The 18112-nt window shown below is 45.4% G+C and overlaps 2 protein-coding genes across 16 annotated transcripts in view; one reads left to right on the top strand and one right to left on the bottom strand.

Moving 5' to 3' along the window:
* Positions 1 to 523: 523 nt before the first annotated feature.
* Positions 524 to 10441, bottom strand: DPCD (deleted in primary ciliary dyskinesia homolog (mouse)). 9 transcript variants are annotated; one of them, XM_081192282.1, is made up of 6 exons: positions 10185 to 10441; positions 8713 to 8793; positions 7295 to 7419; positions 6192 to 6325; positions 2234 to 2336; positions 524 to 1624 (listed from the first exon to the last, which is right to left on the bottom strand). In XM_081192282.1, the coding sequence occupies exons 1-6, from the start codon at positions 10309 to 10311 to the stop codon at positions 1520 to 1522; spliced, it is 675 nt and encodes a 224-aa protein (XP_081048408.1). In that variant the 5' UTR covers positions 10312 to 10441; the 3' UTR covers positions 524 to 1519. The 9 variants fall into 9 exon arrangements, with proteins under 9 accessions (XP_081048408.1, XP_081048409.1, XP_081048406.1 ...); XM_081192283.1 differs by lacking the exon at positions 10185 to 10441 and adding an exon at positions 10037 to 10133; XM_081192280.1 differs by lacking the exon at positions 10185 to 10441 and adding an exon at positions 9983 to 10133.
* POLL (DNA polymerase lambda) overlaps positions 9768 to 18112 on the top strand; it is a 131256-nt gene continuing 122911 nt past the window's right edge. For 4 of the 7 annotated variants that reach the window (XM_081192253.1, XM_081192252.1, XM_081192249.1 and 1 more), the window contains exons 1-8: positions 9768 to 9846; positions 11749 to 11903; positions 12203 to 12500; positions 12695 to 12866; positions 14171 to 14479; positions 15128 to 15301; positions 15480 to 15608; positions 17795 to 17963. In XM_081192253.1, coding sequence (XP_081048379.1) covers positions 11792 to 11903; positions 12203 to 12500; positions 12695 to 12866; positions 14171 to 14479; positions 15128 to 15301; positions 15480 to 15608; positions 17795 to 17963 — 1363 coding nt within the window. In that variant the 5' untranslated portion in view covers positions 9768 to 9846; positions 11749 to 11791. Of the gene's footprint in view, positions 9847 to 10777; positions 10869 to 11748; positions 11904 to 12202; positions 12501 to 12694; positions 12867 to 14170; positions 14480 to 15127; positions 15302 to 15479; positions 15609 to 17794; positions 17964 to 18112 lie in introns of those variants that run through there. The other 3 variants (XM_081192251.1, XM_081192250.1, XM_081192255.1) reach the window with 3 other exon arrangements.

The following is an 18112-nucleotide window of genomic DNA, read 5'->3' on the forward strand; positions in this document are numbered from 1 at the left end:
TAAGATATACAGTCCTAACAAATTCAGTGAGCGACACTGAGAAATCAGCATGCTTAGGAGAGAACCCAAAGGTTAAAAGATCTTCAGGAATACAAAAATTTATAGGGCAGCCCCCAGCAGCAACTCATTGAGGACTGAGCATGCCTAGCCAAAGAATATTGAATGTCCAATGAGGGGGAAATGGCTGGACCGCTGAACAGCAGCTCTACAGACTATAACATTTTGTTGCAAGTAACCTTGTTGGTTCTATTTGCCATTAGTATAGCAGAGTTATATGGAAACTAGGAAAGGCTGTGCTTTTAAGGTTTGTGAACCTGCAGCTTAAAGATAATCATCTACCTTTTGCCTGTTGTGTGCCTGGCCTATGTTGTTGTTTAATTAAAAAATTCTAGCCATTATTCACGTATAAAATTGGGATCAGGCTGGGAGGGATATAGTTTTCATAGAAGAATGACAGAATAGACAGATATTGTTACAAGATCAGGTTATTCTTCCACGCATACGGGATTGAGAAACCAGCATAGAAATTTGAACATTTGCTTTTATTAAAATGAAATTGATACCTTCAATAGTGGTACAAACTGGCATAAATGATATACTGAGAGAGGTCAAAGTATTGAGAGCTCAGAATATACACGTTCTAGGGCAAAGGCAGTGGGAAAAAATCCTTTATGCTCTGTTTGAAACAGGTTGGGTGTTCAGTTTGAGGGGCAACTGCGGGCAGCTGACACTGTCAGCTGGAAAACTATGTAAGATATGCTTACTTGGTTCTTGCACTTCCTTTTATATCAACTTTAAATGCTATTGCATGCAGTAGGAGAAGTAATGCTACTCATCTTTTTTCTGGGACCTCTCTCCTGCCATATTCTTGAAGACAAAGACACAAATTTTTAGAACGTTTAAAGTAATTCATAGTGCTATAGAGGATGCATATACCATATTGGCCTGAGTATAAGCCTCACTCCCCCCCCCCCCAATTCCGACTGTGAAAAGTGAAAGCGCAGCTTATATTCACGACCTTACAGTATGCAGCCAGGAGTGTGAGGCAAACAGCGCCAGGAGCGCAGCATAGTGGTGCCCGCCCCATATGTAGTCCCCCAAGGCTGGGAAGGGAGAGAGGGAGGAAGGGCAATGCAGCACGGCTCCCCCCCCCCCCCAGTATGCAGCCAGCAGCAACGAGGAATGGAGCAGCTGATATTTGGGCATTTTTCTCTTTTTTTCTACCTCCCCTCCAATTTTAAAGGTGCGGCTTATATTCAGGCCAATATGGGAGTTTTGGCTCCCCGAGAATTGTAATTAGCACACATACAAAGACGTCAACTCCTAAGAGACTGGTGCTTCTCACCTGTGCTGGACACCAGCAGGCTGATGGGGAGCTCTAAAAGTTTTGCGAGAAAGCTCTTTCAGAATCTACAAACTCAGGTAACTTAAGTCCTTCCCCAAAAAGTTTGTCTCCAATCATCTCCTTTATTAAATAAAAGTAGTAAAATATATACAGATGAGATTCTGCAACTGCTGGCTACTGTGTCTTGCATTCCCCATCTCCATTATTAGCTGCCTTGATCTTCTTTAGCTCCTTTTGCAGCTCCTCCTCTGCAGCCAGAATCTCTGCTGGCTTCAGGTACTGTGAAAACGAATAAGCCGCATATATCTCTAGCACAAACAGAGCTGTTACGCAGTGTCATGGTTGCAAGCCCTTGGAAATTCTCACACTTGCGAAGTCTTTGCAGTCACCCCCAAATTCAATAACACTGAGCATAAGAATTTACAGAGGAAATATAGCATAAAACTGTATCTCAAATGCATCTGATTTAATGCATGTTATCTCATATTGGAACTTAACCCTGGTTAGACTACTGGACTGTACAGTCTCCCCTGGCAAACTATGCACTTAACTTTGCTGGCTATTACATTCTACTTCATATACCCAAGCAGTTTTGAATATCTACACTAAACATTACAGCCATAAGAAAAAGATGGTTACTCATGTGAGAGGAGGAAATGTGTAAATCCTATGGCATTCTAAACTCTGAAGCAGAAACAGAAATAGTAATTAGGATTTTTCCTGCTAAGCCTCAAGAGACTTATTAGCTCCTAATTTTGTAATTTTCCATTGTACTTATGGGCCTATTTTTCTATTTGTTTCCCCAGTTTTCACAGAGGTGTTGATACCAAAAGGAAGGCCAGGAAAAGTTCTGAGTTACATTGACAAATTAGTCTTATAGGTACCTACCGTGATTATTAATGTGTTATTGGCATGAGTAAAGCTCAGAGCAGTACTATCCAAGGGCAGTTGGAATCTGTCTAAGTCAGGAACGGAGAATTTCTTGTAATATCTGAAGATAAGCATGAGAGAGAATGTGAGGGTAAGACCAATTTTTGCTGTTATTTTTGTCATCTTTGGAATGCTAGTTCATTATGATGTAATCCTATACATAAAACCTAATCTCCAAGTTAGAGAAACAGAAATGCATTCATACTTCTATTTCGGCTAGAAACAGTTTCAATATTTAACATTGATCACTCTCCCAACATGGCTGCATGTTTAATGAATTTTAAAAGCACACATTTTGATTGATTCTGAAGATGTCCCTGGTTGCTGGGACTATAGTTTTTTTTAATACAAGTACATATAAATTGCAATGGCAAGCACCATTTTAAGATATCCCACCTGCTATGAGAGAGGAGGGATTCCACAGATGATATCTACTACAACACAGCATCATTCATAAATGAAGTGTGCTTGTTTTCCCCTTAGATTTATTTTCTCATGTGCACATTTAGGCTGCAAACTATCTCCCTGATTTGCTGTGCAGGTCTCCCTCTGCCCAGTCCCAAACAGCTCCAGCAGCTCCACTCCTCCAGTGTGCAGCTTCTAGATCCTCCTACCAAAGGTGTGAGCAGGAAGGGGTACAGCCGAGTCAGCACCACTGCTGTTAGTTGATGGCACTGGTCCAGATATGGGTCCAGTTGCTACACCAACCCCAGACTACCATAGTGCAGCATTTGCCACATAGGTTTGCCTGTGTGCCCTGCGTTCCATTCCTGCCAGCGTGAGTGGGTGCAGTGGTGGCTACACCATTCTGTCCCACACCCCAGCTAAAGTTGGACTAGCTCTATTAATGAATTTTATTTTTATTAATAAGTCAATATGAATACAGTGGTACCTCGGTTTTCGAACATAATGCGTTCTGGAAGACCGTTCAACTTCCAAAATGTTCGAAAACCCGAGGCGCAAAGGGTGGTCTGCAAATTCAATAGAGAAAACTGAATTTCGATTTCCAAGATGCGTTCGAAAATGGAAGCATTTACTTCCGGGTCTTCGGCATTCGAAAACCAAAACGTTCGACTTCCGAGACGTTCAAAAACCAAGGTACCACTGTAACGCTAACTGACTTAAGGTTTCTTAATCATGTGAAAGCTGTGTTTTCCAAATATGGCTGCAGAGTGCTGGGTAAAGTGGGAGAGAACCCTAACAATTTGAAGGGCTGTTTATTTTCAATTACCTTGAATCTGTACTGGTTCATACACCTTTGTCCTGCCAAGTATCTGGTGGATCTAAACAGTCTGTCTTCTACCCAACTATGACTTAACAAATCTGAGTGAACATTATTCTTATCTCCCCCCTACCCCACCCTCTGCACAACTACCATTTAGCCCCTTTGTTACTCTTCCCTTGTGAAATTCCCTCCATCGCATGGACATGTTTCTGGTGCCCCAAACTGAATGGGAGAATTTATTCCCTGGTGTCAGGCCCATAAGCAATCCTTCTCCATTAAGCCCGTTCTGCTTAGAGGTCGACTGCTTGAACTACTGCTGCACAAAACATGAACCCTTTATTTTCCAAGCCTTAGCGAAAATGCATACAAAGGACAACCAGCCTTGGATGCTTTGCCTGCTAGCAAGGAATGTTACCGCAGGGCTTGGAGCCTTCTGCGTAAATTTGGGAAAGGTGGCAGACATGGATAATAATAGGGGTGTCAAAGGTTAAACTGCAAAGATTAGTTGAACACAAAGACATGTTAAGGAAGTGTTAACTTCTTACTGATTGAGACAATAAAAAAGCAGGTCCCAGAAAAAGCCCAGTGTTTCAAAGAGCCTAAGGAGCCCACACTGGGAACACCAACTTTGCCCCCCAGCCTTCCCCAGGACTGAAGTAGTGGGAAAAATAATACCTGGTATGGTCTCCAACTAAAATCTGTGAGAGATCAAAGGAAAACAGATCTGCTGCTTTGCCCCCTTCTAGTGTAATGTTAACTGCTACCTTGCCCTGCAATAATTGAATCTGCTGTGGCTGAAGAGGCTTTGCCTGTTTGTTTGGAAAGTTTGCTTTAATGGATTTGTTTTACAGCAAGAGGGCTAGAGCAAATCCCACTTGAGCAGCCTTTTGCTGTGGCTAGAGGGGCCAACAATGAATGAGTTGGAGCGGATGGCAATATTTTCTTTTTTAAGGTCCCTCGGGGCAGCTGTGTGTTCTGGCAGGGCTCCTGTGCTGTCAACAGCTGCATAGTCAATGTTCAATAGGTTTAGTTTTCTCCCTCAGTGCATCTCCCTGCGTGGAGATTTCATCTGTTTAACTTCTGCCTGCCATGCAGCTGTTGGAGGCATAAAGATATCCCTAACTGTAGTCTCTTTGGACTCCTAAGTGCAGGCATGGACTTGTTTACCCAGCCACAAGTATTGACACGGTTTTTAGGAGTTTATATTTAGCCTAAACAAAAGCCTGATTTTGGTAAAAGCACTAAGAGTACAACAATTGTAAAGAAGATCAAACACACACAGCATCTCTGCTCCTCTCTAAATAATATACCACTAGCAATAAGGGCAGGAAACCTGAATTCAGATTATTTTATCCCCACACCACCACTATTCACCATATTAGCAGCCATCTGTAGTCCCAGAAGCATTTTGAAAAAGGACTTCCCCGGCATTCTGAGTAGCAGGGGTGGGGACTGCAGCTGGGCAGGCCTTGCTGGAAAGGGAGTTCCATAAGGGAGGTGCTACAAAAGAGAGCAAGCCCTCTCCTGTAATTCTTAAACTACAGAGAGGCTTACAGGGCAGGAGACACTCCTCCTTATGTGTCACCTTTTGAGTTCAAGATGTGGATGCCAACCCAACACTTTTGCCTTTCACAATACATGTCTTGCTTATTGAAGAGGAGATCCTGGGGATTTGATCCTGCACACAGTTAAGAGCAGTTTACTCCAGGTATATCTAATGTACCTAGATGTACCTCATCTTTCCCTTCTTGGTAATCTCGCAGTTGTGAAAACCAAAATTATCTCCCTTCTTCTCCTCTTCTGCACAGGCCTGCTAACCAGTAGCCCACAAGCAAAACATGAATGAAACGGCTCTCTACTGTTGGTATTCAGAGATGCTGTGCTTTTGGACGTAGAGATACCATTTAACTATCATACCTAGTAGCCAATGATAGGTAAATCCCCTATCAATTTGTCATGTTTCCTTTAAAGCCATCAAAGCCAGTGATCATCGGCCCATTCTGTTTTATGAGTGTGAATAAGTCCCCTCTTTTGTGTGGCCTCAATCTACTGGTAATCAACTTTGTTGGTTGACCCTGAATACCTGTGTTATGAGATGCACCATGCGTTTCTGCAGAAAGTCGAGGCTAGTCAAGGGCTGCTTAAATCAAGAAGTACTTAAGCATCTCCATACCTATCAAGAGGAGGCCATTGAGCAGCAAGAACTTGGATCTTGCACCTGCCAATTGCAGTCAGATAGCAAAGATGCTAAGTGGAAGGCCTACAGGGTCAATGTAGCCTGGCCTTCATTGTGAAGTGTTCGACAAGTCTCAACCATATCCATGGCCCTTTACTGTCACTGATTAATAGTACTCTTTGCCCTCAGAAGAACTTTAACTTAAAAACATAACTGGCCAAAGACAGCAAAGCAGCTCTTTGCCAACAGCACCACCTCTAGGTAATTTTCAGGGATTGCACAATAAATAGGTTAGAGAACGGAAGGGAGAATCAATGTTCCCCCCCCCCCGACTTCTTCATCAAAAATTGGGATTGAGAAATGCATTTGCTTCTGTTTGTAATGCTATTGTCAAGCAGGAAGAGGAGAAGTGATGAAACTTTGCAATAAGTTTTCTCCAGATCCTGGGCTTTATCAAAATCTGCAGCCCCCCACTCAGCTTCACCCCACCTCAGGGGAACCTTGTGCTTACTGACTTCTTATTTGTTGTTCGGACCACACAGCAGCGCTCATCCTTCTCCACTGAAACACGATAGACATCTTTAGGATAGGGCAAATTCCGGATCCGCCACTGGAAGCTGTTCTTGGTGTCTTTGCGCATAAAGATAGGCTAGAGAAAAGGCACATTTCAGTTATCCTGGCATCACTCAGATGGAATAGATAGCAGTGGGGAGTTTTTGGCTTTGCACATTCAGGTGCTTGGTCTAGTTATGTGGACCCACATAGCAGTACTGAGGATGGAGTTTCTTTGAAGTCACCCCCCACCCTCACTTATAGTTCTTCAAATGTATCAGGAATTCTCTAAGTCTGTAAGTCATTTATATAATTTCCAAGCAGTCAGAGGCTTCTTCGGGATACACAAATGAAACTGATGTGGAGGAATGGGGAGGAAGAAAGCTGTATTAGATTTAAGCCAGAAGGAAAGAAAACAGGTTAAAGTAACAAAGGTCTCATAGATGAGGAACAATGTGGTCTCTGGTAGAGGTATCATGAGCCTGTTCCACAAGGAACATTGGTTACCCCATTCTGGTGGTGAGATCATGAATTTCCCTTGGTCATTCTATGGAGAGAGCTATTTATCTTAAGGAAGGGCCATAGAATAGTGGGACAGCACATGCCTTGCATGCAGAAAGTTTTAGGATCTGGCACCTTTGGTTAAATTATTTTAAACAGTAGCACTTGGAAACATTCCTAATTCAGTAAGTAGTTGCTGCCAGTCAGGTAATATTGACGGAGCAATAGTCTGACTTGGTGTGAGACAGCTTTACAAGTTTATGCCAGCACTAATGTCATAGGCATATGTTCTCCAGTAAGTCTGGAAGTAAAGTCACCTAACAGAGTACTACATAAGGGTTCCCAACCCGGATACATCCCCAAGGAAACAGAAACCATGCATCACCTCTTTCTCTGTTCCAAAGCTAAGATGAGCTACATTATGTTACTTTGCAATGGAAGCATTACTACTCATCTTAAGAAGCCAAACTGTAGTCTCAGAATTCAGAACAGGTAACCTAGGAAAATGAGACCCGTAGCAATTTCAGAGGTGACTGTGATGTAGAAAGGAACTTGCCTTACTTACATTAGTACTGCTCTCCTTAATTAGCTCACGATCCAGAGGTCCTGATGCAAGCAAGTTTGGCTCTCCCACCTCAACCTGCCAATCACCACAAGCACCCAAGGCATTCTTCTCTCTCCATTTCCTCACTGCAAAGAAACAGAAAGGAAGCACCTCTTTCAATTGCTTTTTCAGGGAAACATCTTCAGTAAATTTGCATTTGAGGATGGGATTCTCTTGACACTTCAAGGAGTAACTTCAGATGTTGCATGACTGAGAATTTTGATATAGGAGTAAGACATGATTAACAAGAAACTGCACTAGGCATGGTGTAGGTTTTCTGGAAAAAACTGAAATAAGAAAATTTCCCAATACTAAAAACCAATTGAAGCTGATTTAAAGTTATTTATACTTTAAGTTTTAATTTATCCTCAGTTATGCCCCGCATGCTGAAAGGGGCAGCAGAGCCATGCACAGTTCCCCACCCATGAGATCCACGTGGGTATGGGGAACCACATAACTTGAGGGTGGGGCTATCATGCTCAGAGTTTCAGCTCCTATAGAAGTCTATATATGTGGCCTTACCCAGCTCAGATGTTCACACTCAATATGCAGATGTTGGGAGATGAGTGATCATGAGGCCTCAGGGGCAAGGTCAAAACAATCAGGCCTTCAACTTTCATGGAAATATACTCACAGAGTCTTTTCTGGCTCAGACATACATGCTTAATGCATGTTACTGCTGAATTTTATGGAATAATGCAGTTTTAGAAACAAACAAATGTCCAAGGATAAATGTAGTATTGGGAAAATTTCCTACTTGCATCACTGCTAATATGTAACATGCAAGCTCATTCTGGAAGAGTATTCTTTCCTGTGGTCCTGTCAAGTATGAATTTGCTTCCTAACTCAAAGTACAGTGGTACCTCGGGTTACAGACGCTTCAGGTTACAGACGCTTCAGGTTACAGACTCCGCTAACCCAGAAATAGTACCTCAGGTTAAGAACTTTGCTTCAGGATGAGAACAGAAATTGTGCGGCGGTGGTGCGGTGGCAGCAGGAGGCCCCATTAGCTAAAGTGGTACCTCAGGTTAAGAACAGTTTTAGGTTAAGAACGGACCTCCAAAACAAATTAAGTTCTTAACCCGAGGTACCACTGTACAATTCTATTCTACTTCTCCTATGTTGGAAATAATTACCAAATTGAGAGGGAGGATGAAATGAATGAGTCACAAGTGGTCTAATTCGAAGCTGCGCTATAACTAAAGGCATTTTTGACTGGGAACTTCCCTTTGCTATGATCAACATGAAACCTGGACCTGTGCTATGTGCAGCAACTGTCAGATGCAAGCTCCTACTTCTCATCAACCTGTACTATTAATAGGCCAAGCCCCTGTTATGACCAATTTTAAACTCCTAATAAAGAAAGGAAGCTTGCTTACAAAGCAGCTGGTTTGTCTTCAGGTCATATTCCTCTGCCATCTCCTTCCCATTGTCAAACAAGTAATGGATTTTTCGCATACCTAAGGAGAGCAGAGGTGTGTGAATCCACAGAAATGATGTAGAGAAAAGTCCCACCCACTGACACACCCCCTGACCCTGTTTTCAGCTACCCCAAGACTTAGCTGGAGAAACCAAAAGTCTAGACCACAGCATCTGTGGCATTCTGGCATTCACAGACTGCCACCCTAAATCATGCAGCTTGATCTTATGGGACAGCGGACAGAGATTTCAATGGGACTGACCCAAGCGTAAATGACTAAGGCCCAACCCTTTGCAAACTTACTCTTAGTTAAGTTCAGTTTTAATTGTTATTTTAAGAGATTTATTCCCCCACCCTTCGACAAGTTCCCAGGGCACCTCACTGGGGCTGCTTCCCAGGTAAGTACAAGCAGGGGCTGCCGCCTCAGTCGAGCCCTTGGGCTGTACGTACTAAAGCAGCCTTAATGCGAAGGTGACAGCCCAACTCACACTCACCTGGAAACAAGCCCAAACTGATCACAGTAGGATTCACTTCTGAGTAAATATGCACTGGATCGCTCCTACACCCCTTTACCTTGGAAGCAAGTCCCACTGGAACCAATGAGTCTTATTTTGGAGAAGACATGGGACAATAGAGTGTTGTAACCAAATTTATTGTGGCACAGGCTTTCGTGGACCGCAGCCGGCAGTCCTAAGCCCTGCATTGCATACACCCCACTGGCCCCGGGGCTCTACCTTCCCCGCTTCCTCGTACTCGCCCCGGTCCACCCCCGTCCCTCGCCGGTGATCGTCCTCAGCCCGTCGGGATCCGGGCCTCGCCGCTCCCCGCTCCCTCCGAGGTCCCCGGAGGAACGTCTGCCGACGACGCCCCGCTCCCATTTACCGTCCCCCAGCAGGGCGGTCTTCCGCGCCGCACGCAGCTGCTCCAGCCAACTCGGCCCGACCATGATGCCGCTGGACGCATTGCCAGGGCAACCGCCCTACACTTCCGGCCTCTCCTGACCGGACACGGAAGAAAACGCGGCGCGGGGGGAAGTTTTGCTGCTTCTCCCCCCGCCCTCCCCCAGTCCTCTTTCGCGCCCGCGCCTCCCCGGGTAAGTGAAATAAAACGCGAAATAGCTCCCCGCCCCCACCGCGCGCGCTCCTTCCTCCGCCTGAGGGGCGTTTCTAGGCCTCTCCGCGCGTCTCCTTAGCCCCGCCTCCCTCCCTCCTTAGTGGGCCTCATCCTACCCGAGGGGAGATCAGAAGAGAGCGAGCGCACAGGTGCAGGAAGAGTCGGCGTACCTGCATGCCTGCCGGCGCGAAACCTTGCTGCCACGTGGAGAGGGACCTGGGGCCTGTGGCGGTGCTGGACTACATCTCCCATTCAGCCCCATCTCCCAGCCTGCTTGGCCGGGGTGATGGGATTCGTAGTCCAGCAGGCTCTGTTTACCTCTCCCTGAGGCGACGGCAATATTCTCCTTTACATTGCATTGCCTCATCTTAGTCTCCTCACATCTGTCCGGCACTCCACTCTGGAAGTGAGACACCTCCTTCTGGCTTTCTGTCTCTTCTTGCATTCTGCACAAGCTCCACGTCCTTGCCTCCAAAGCTTTCTGCTACCAACACCCTGTTAGGTTTCTGCCTGTGAGGCTCCTCCAGCTCTACCACCCTCAGCCATCCTAAAGTCTCCTGCTCCCTCAAAATACTCTACCCTTTCTCCCCTTATGCTTGAAACTGTCTCCCAGAATACCTGTGTGGTGTTTCCTAATTTTTCAAATTCCTCCTCAAATCCTACTTTTTCTGTAAGGCCCTTGGCTCAGCTCCCTAGTTCCTATGCCTTGCTGCAACTAAGGCTGTAACTGAGCCTAAGCACATGCAACTCAAACAATTGTGTGTTCTTTCCCTGTTTATCCTCGCCTCCACTTTTATTTCTCAGGGCCTCAGCAGGGCCACCAGGACTGATGCTCTGTATCCACCACCATTTAGACTCCCTAGTGGCAGCACTGCTGTGGTCACTAGCATCCTGCACCCTTCACAGGCTTGCCTGTGAGCTTGTCTGAGACACCAGTGGTGTAATGGATGAATTGCTGAGCAGTCACTCTACTCCCAGCCCATTGTAGCAGCACCGCAACAGGTGAGCCAGGAGGAGGCTGATAATTTCTCCACCACCTCCCTGCGTGCTGTCATGGACCTTCTCAGAGATGGTGACAGCTCTGTAATGGGCCAGGAACTGAGTGGTTGCTTGGGACCTTGCCTGTTATAGTGCCACTGTGGATAAGTGTGAGGGGAGGCTGGTGGCTGCAGGAATATCACCACTAGAGGGCCCACGGGGCAGCAGATCCTGGAATGTATGTTTTGGTTTGTGCTGGGGGCTCCAGTGAAGACAGCCTGCCCTGTACCCCCTTAAAAACACACAACTGGAGCCAAACTGTTCCCCTGAGTTGAATTTTAAATTGAAAGCTCCCTTTGGCAGGGGCCTGCCCTCATACTCTGTAAAGTACCATGCACACTGAGGATGCTATATAAATAAAAAGTGGCATCTGTGGAGCTGGTGTGTATTCAGGAATTCTTGAGGGAGGTGGCCTTATGTTACTGCTATGAAGCACTAAGTCTATTGGTCTTTGGATGTACCACATTTTGCAAATTGAGGCGAATAAGACCCTATTAATGATTTGGTGGGATATCTACCAGGGCCTTTCACCTGTTGCAGAAAAATAAATGGCCAGCTCTAAACACACAACTGAATTAACATAGGGAGTGCCTTTTGCTAGAGGATTCTCTGTCATTAAGGTAGATCACAAGCTAAGGCATGCCCCCTAGAAACTGAAGTTACCCTATTAGCATGTCAGAGTCTTGCACCTCATTCATTTCCACCTCTAGCTAAAGTTGCATATAAGGTTACGTTTCACCTGTTGTCATGGGACATATGATAGCTTGATTTTCATTTCAGGTTTACAGATATCTTTGTGTTGTAAGTCACTTCAAACTCTTGCAATCTTTACCATCTTCCTCAGTAAGACTGCTTACTCCTGCCTGGGAAGGAGGCATCCATGTTCCATGGAGCCCCAAGGAATTGTCAAAGCTTTCCCCAAACGAAAGAAGATCAGATATGATTCACAGAAGGCAGTGCCTACAAAGGTACTGAAAGAAGAAACCAAGAATGAGCAAGGTGAGTTTCGTGTTTGCTTCCTCAGCCATGTGAAGCTATGAGACAGCCTGGCCTGCTCTGCTTGAGATTACTATGGCCTAGCTGTTAGTGCAAGTGGTTTACTTTGGGAAAAATCACTTAAACCTGGAAGGTTCCAATCAAATGGAGGCATTGAGTTTTGAAGTCTTATCTGTGTGCTACAAGAGATCTGGTCTTCTCCATACTAGTTATGGCCTCAAGCCGTCAGACTCCCATCACTCAGATAAGACATTAAGCCCACTCTTGCTTTTCTGAGTCTATTTCTCTCTGGCTTTCATTAGCAGCATGGTTGGAGCCAATCACTGCCTATGTGCTGCAAGCAGGAATTGGCCAGGCCAGGGCTGAGATCTTCCGCAAGCAGATCGTCCAGAATGGGGGAATTGTCTGCAGCCATCTTTCCCCAGATGTGACACATGTTATAGTGGATGAAGGCATGGACTGTGACCGAGCTTTCCGGCTTCTCAAACTAGCCAAGTTACCCCAGGGATTGCAACTGGTGAAGGCATCCTGGCTGAGTTCCTGTATTGCAGCACAGCAGATCCTGAAGACTACTGGCTACAGCCTCTTCATCCCAGAGAAGTAGGTGCCTTTCTTACTTCAGCATGTGGTGGCAAGTTTTATGTGGAAATCCATTTCTTATTTTGGGAATGGACACAGAGGAAAGAGAATTGAATTCCTCATTTCTTTTCAATTTTCTCACACTCTTGTAATGGATAGAATGGCTGCCTTCAGAAGCAGTGATTGCACCTTGCTGTATGTTTGATTCTTGGCAGGTATCTGGATGTGTCAGATACTTCAAAGCAGCAATCACAACTTCTGGATGACGTGATGGTCCAGCCTCAAATGGAGAGTGCAGTCCTGGCACTGAAGGATGAATCTCAGGCAGAGGTTTCCAGCACTCCCTGTAGTGCAGCAGATTCCTCAGGACAGCAAGAAGTTAAAGGGGTGAGCCCGCTTAGCGGATTCCCATTTTTGTGCTTTTGAGCATTTTTGTAGGTTATGCCAGGGTTTTTATTGGGGAAGAGCTGTAGCTCAGTAACAGAGCATTTGCATTGCATGCAGAATGTCCCAGGTTCAATCCCCAGCATCTCCAGGTAAGGCAGGGGGAAAACCCTGCCTGAAATCTTAAAGAACTGCTGTCAGTGTGGACATGATTGACACCTCTTTGTTCCAAAGATGAAAGTGCCACGCTTCTCTTAGAATTAGGGAACAATATTGTAATTGGAACGAGGCGTGTGTGTTGACAACAGATACAGCCATTTTTCTCTTCTGAAAGGAGTGAATTTGCCTCTATTAAACAAATGCTGAGCTGTCATTGTAGAAGCTGGGCACCTAACATGTGCTTCCTTTGGTTACTCTGAGTATGTTTTTTTCTAGCAAGCTTCACTCCAGACCACCTAAAAGTTACAAGAATAGGAAAATGTAGAAGGAGCTTTTGGCAGATTGTTTCTGCATTAGAATGTATGTGTGTTATTCTGCTGCTGTCTTTGTTTGGCAATGCCTTGAGGTTCATTTATGCCAAGTCTCCTCTTCATTCAGAGAATCTGGCAAAAATATACACTGATGTAAAAGCTCTATATGTCCAGTTGCCTTGAATTTTAATCTTTCTCAACTCTGAAGCAATATTAAAATAAGCTAGTAAAATACTAGTTACAGTGTTAGCACCCTAAAGTCAGAACATATAAAGATCATATTGACTACAATGTGCTCCTTATAGCATCTTGACCACGAGGTGTAATGAATGTAAGTTATTGTTCAGCTTCTTAAGTATTATATTCTTTCTGTTTTCTACTAGTCAATGGAATACCTGGTATGTTCATAATGGGATGTTGCCCCCTAGTGCCTGAAGTAGACAGCAAAAGGAAATTGTGCCACTAAAGTTGCTGTAACTTGGGACATTTTATTCATGCTCACTCGTCACCACCACTCCAAAATAAAGCCACCTTCATAAGTTATATGAATCCATAGCATTATGGTCACTGCAGGGACTCTGCCAGCTATGCTTTCTTATAGATGATCATCATAACTGAGGGGAGGAACATGTTATATGCAACTGTTAGTACAGCTTATGCTTTTTCTTTCTCTCTCTCAACCTATCTAACGATTGTGGTGGATCTCACAGGGACTACCAATCCCCTTTAATGTTTCAGAGTCTCCCTGCCTTTGGTGCATTATGAGCCAGTGCCTTGCAATTGCTTGCATAAGTAATGGCTACATTTCACAGCTTCCTCTTCTACCTCTCTCCAAAGACAATCTTGGACAATGAGGAAACTGAAGGGGAAGAGCCTGTTGTCACTCTGGGAGAACTGGAAGCACTGAGGTCAGGCCAAGACCCAAACACTTTGCCAGGAGATTCTTCTGTGGCGCTTCCCACTAGCAAGTGGGTTTGTGCCCACTCCTCTGCAAGCAAGAAAATTAATCATAACCAGAGCATTACAGAGAAGCTGGAGCAGCTGGCAAAAGCCTACTCTGTCCAAGGGGACAAGTGGAGGGCTCTGGGTTACTCAAAAGCCATAAACGCCCTCAAAAGCTACCACAAGCCAATCACCTCTTATCAGGTAACTCAGATAGATCTCTTCTAAAGCAAATCCTTTTCTTCTAAAGCAAATCCTTGTTCTTGGGAGCAGCCTCTTCTAAAGCAAATACTTGTTCTTGGGAGCAGCCATTAAGGCTATGGGGCAACTAGACTCTTCTCCTGCCTCACACTTGCAACTCCTGGCTGCACTGCATCCTGTGTGGCTAGCCAGCAGCTTTGTTGCACAATGGGTCCAAATTGTTGTAAGGTCCAAATTGCTTGTGTTTTAACTTCCCTGGGCTTGGCAGCATCATTCCATTTCTACTTGGGCCACCGTACAGAGAGATTTCTTAAGTATGAAATTAGCAAAAGCCTACACTATGCTTCTGGTCATTTAAAAGGAATGCAGAGGAAGTCTCTGCACTGAGAGAAAGACAGAAAAATCTTATAGTCAAAGAGTAAAGATCAGATTTTATTTGCAAAAAATTCATAGACTTCTAAATCCCAATTTAGGAAGGTGGATTCTTGGAAAGGAGGGCCTGTGTTAGATACCCTCAGGAGTCAAGAACCAATTCCCCCCTGCCCAAGCTGAGCCTAGTCATCTCCAAGCTGGAAGCAGCTGATATTTCCAGATTAAATCAGCATTGTAGCCTTTTTTCTGGACAACTGTCTGTTTGTGGCTGTTTTTCAGGAAGCCTGCAAAATCCCTGGAATTGGGAAGCAGATGGCAGAAAAGATTGTGGAGATCCTGGAGAGCGGGCACCTTCGAAAGCTGGACCACATCAGTGAGAGTGTGTCAGTGCTGGAAGTATTTTCCAATATCTGGGGAGCAGGAGTCAAGACTGCTCAGATGTGGTACCAGCAGGTAATTTTCTCTCCTCTGCTGTCAACAAGTGCTGCAGTTTTGCTTGTATTATGGTATCATTACAAGGACCCAATATGTGAGTTAATTCTTTAGTTTCCTTGCTGAAACTGGTATGGAAAAACCTGCTAATGTGCTAGAGGAGGGAACTTTATACATGTCCCGTGTGTCCTCTGGGCAGGGCTTCCGCACTCTGGATGACATTCGCACTAAGGCTTCCCTCACCAGCCAGCAGGCCATTGGCTTGAAGCACTATGAGGACTTGCTGGAGCGCATGCCACGTGAAGAAGCTGCCCAAATTGAGCAGACAGTGAGTACCCCTGTGAGGACTGTGGGCAGGGCAATGTCGAGGCTTAACAGGTCACATGACACACCTCATCAAATCAGCTCTTGAGGCAGCCACGATTCTGGTAGGTCCCACATAGTTGGACTTCCTGGCAGTTCAAAGGGGAAGGATGATGAGCAAAGCTGCTGCCTGTTTTGCCTTTCCTCTCTCCAGGTTGGCGATTTGGCACGTACCAGATTCTGCAAACATGTATAACTGGGATGGGAAGCTTTGGTCCTCCAAATGTGGTTGGACTCTGGCTCCCATCATCCCTGACCATTGGCTGATAGGATTTGGAGACCCAACAACATCTGGTGGACCCCAGGTTCCTCATCCCAGCTCTAAAGAGAGCCTAGAAATCTTACCTGTGGGTTTTTTTGGTGGTTTTTTTTTTTGCTACAAACCAGCAATTCTCACCCCTTTGTTTGCAAGCTCTCAACCTGATAGGCCAGTCTTTCTCTAAAAGGACCCTCAGACTGCATCATGGCAGAGCAGTGGTGCAAAAACACCTTGAAAATCTTTGTGGTGCCCCCCATGGTAGGGAAAGGGAGCTTTCTAACTTTCTGAACAGGTCTCCCTTCCTTTTGTGGGTTTGACCAGGATGGTGCTCATAGAAGCCAATAGGCAGTTCATAAAATTGTTTTCAGGTTGCAAGTTGTCGGCTTATAGGCTGAAGTTACGTGATCCTTTATCACTGCTTCTCCTGTACGTTGAAATCACCATGGCAGCACTGGGCAGCATGATACTGTCACTCAGTCACAGTGCCTGCCCCTGAAGAATGCATCGTTGCCAGGTAGGGCATCATTCCTTGCACAGGATTAAAGCTCTTTTGGGAGCCCCTGCCCTTGGGAGTGGACCTATTGTGGGTTTGATGGAATTACCCATTTCTTGCCCACCTCAGGGAGTAGACAAGAGAATGAGGGGATTAGCTGCTGTCCGTCTGAGACCCAAGGTGCTGTGTGGGGCTGGCTGCTTTCAAGAAAACTTAATTGAGGATGCAGAGGGACAGATCTGCATTCGAAAAGCCATGAAAGCTGTTCCCAAATGTTGCAGGGCAAAGGTTAATGAGCTTATCCCTCACTAATGAAGGATGATCCTGGAGACTGACAAGGAGCACTCAGACCCTCCCCCCCGCCACCGCCCAGCCCCACAACTGCTTCCTTTCCTTCTACCCATGCCACTCTCTATGTTCTGAACCAGCAATCATGTCTTTGTTTAGTAAGATGGATTATTGGCACTGTGATACCCATAATCCTGAATTCTGAAATCACCTTCAAGCGATGCTTTTAAACGAAGCCATCAGAAGTATGCTGGTGCAGAGAAGCTCTTGGGCGAGGGACTCTTCTTTGGGCACCCACCCACTGGGATGTGATTTCCAGCAGTCTAGGGTTTGGCTGCTGCACCAGCAGGACATTTTGCTCTTCAGAGTTTTCCTTCCATGAAATGGGAAATGGCCCAGCCCTGCAGGAGGAGAGTGCCAGGGTCAGCCAGCCTTACGCCAGCCGAAAATACTAATCCCTTATGAATTTTGGATGTCCTGGTGACTTTAGGACTGGTTCTGCTGCGTCACATATTTTGCTACCACCCTTCTCTGCTAAAAGGTCCCAGGTCCCACTCTTTTCCAACCTGCTTCATTACAGCTTTGGACAGAATGTTTTGTTTATGCAGCAGAGTAACATCCCATAGTTTGGAAGGGTTATTGTCACCTGTCACCCAAACTACAAATGGGTCACAAGTTAGCTAACCTGCATACATAACAACTCATGTAATTCAGCATCCTGAGAATTTTAGCATTCATTATCACCACTGTGAGAGTTTGAAGTTAAATTTGCAAGCATATAGATACATTTACAGTAAACTCCCAAACCCCAGTCGGGCTCAGTACAATTTTCTGTTGCGAAGGGGCTGGACTCCTTGCCCTCCCTCATGCCCATCAGAAGCAGAATAAATTTAATGATTTAATGATTCATGCAAGCAAAAGAATCCAGCTGTTTTGACAAAAGAATTTGAATTATGGTGTATGCTTTGTTTTGTTTTGTTTTGTTTTGTTTTGTTTTGTTTTACCCACACTGCTGGGGGTAATTGAATCACCACAGTTGATGGGAATGGAAAGTTACTTGAAATCAGCAACTACACCTCTGCCCGTTCCTCTACACTGTCTTTCACTGCAGGTCAGAGAAGCAGCCCTGTTGATCAATCCTGGGCTGGTGTGTGTCGCGTGTGGCTCGTTCCGGCGGGAAAAGTCCACCTGTGGGGATGTGGACGTGCTGGTGACTCACCCCGATGGGCACTCGCACCAAGGAGTGTTCAGCAAGCTGCTTGATAGCCTCCGGAAAAGTGGTATGAGGGTACCTGTGGGGCTGGAATGTGGCAGGGCAGGGTAAGGGGTCACACTGTTGAACCTTTTCACCACTCTGAAATCAGCAGAATGGGAATCCAGAATGTGTATCTGGCACCGCCATGTTGAGCTCGTCTTGGCAGTTCATCTT

This window comes from Podarcis bocagei (genome assembly GCF_964188305.1).
Source record: "Podarcis bocagei genome assembly, chromosome: 4".
Classification (NCBI taxonomy): domain Eukaryota; kingdom Metazoa; phylum Chordata; class Lepidosauria; order Squamata; family Lacertidae; genus Podarcis; species Podarcis bocagei.

What these genes read in the sequence shown, in the direction of transcription:
- DPCD (XM_081192280.1), bottom strand. Translation starts at nt 10,118, where the DNA reads ATGGGAGATGTAGTCCAGCACCGCCACAGGCCCCAGGTCCCTCTCCAC. An exon ending in CTCTTCTGATCTCCCCTCGG is followed by an intron (nt 8,794 to 9,982) that starts GTAGGATGAGGC and finishes TGCTCTCCTTAG; the next exon opens with GTATGCGAAAAATCCATTAC. An exon ending in GAAGACAAACCAGCTGCTTT is followed by an intron (nt 7,420 to 8,712) that starts GTAAGCAAGCTT and finishes GTTTCTTTGCAG; the next exon opens with TGAGGAAATGGAGAGAGAAG.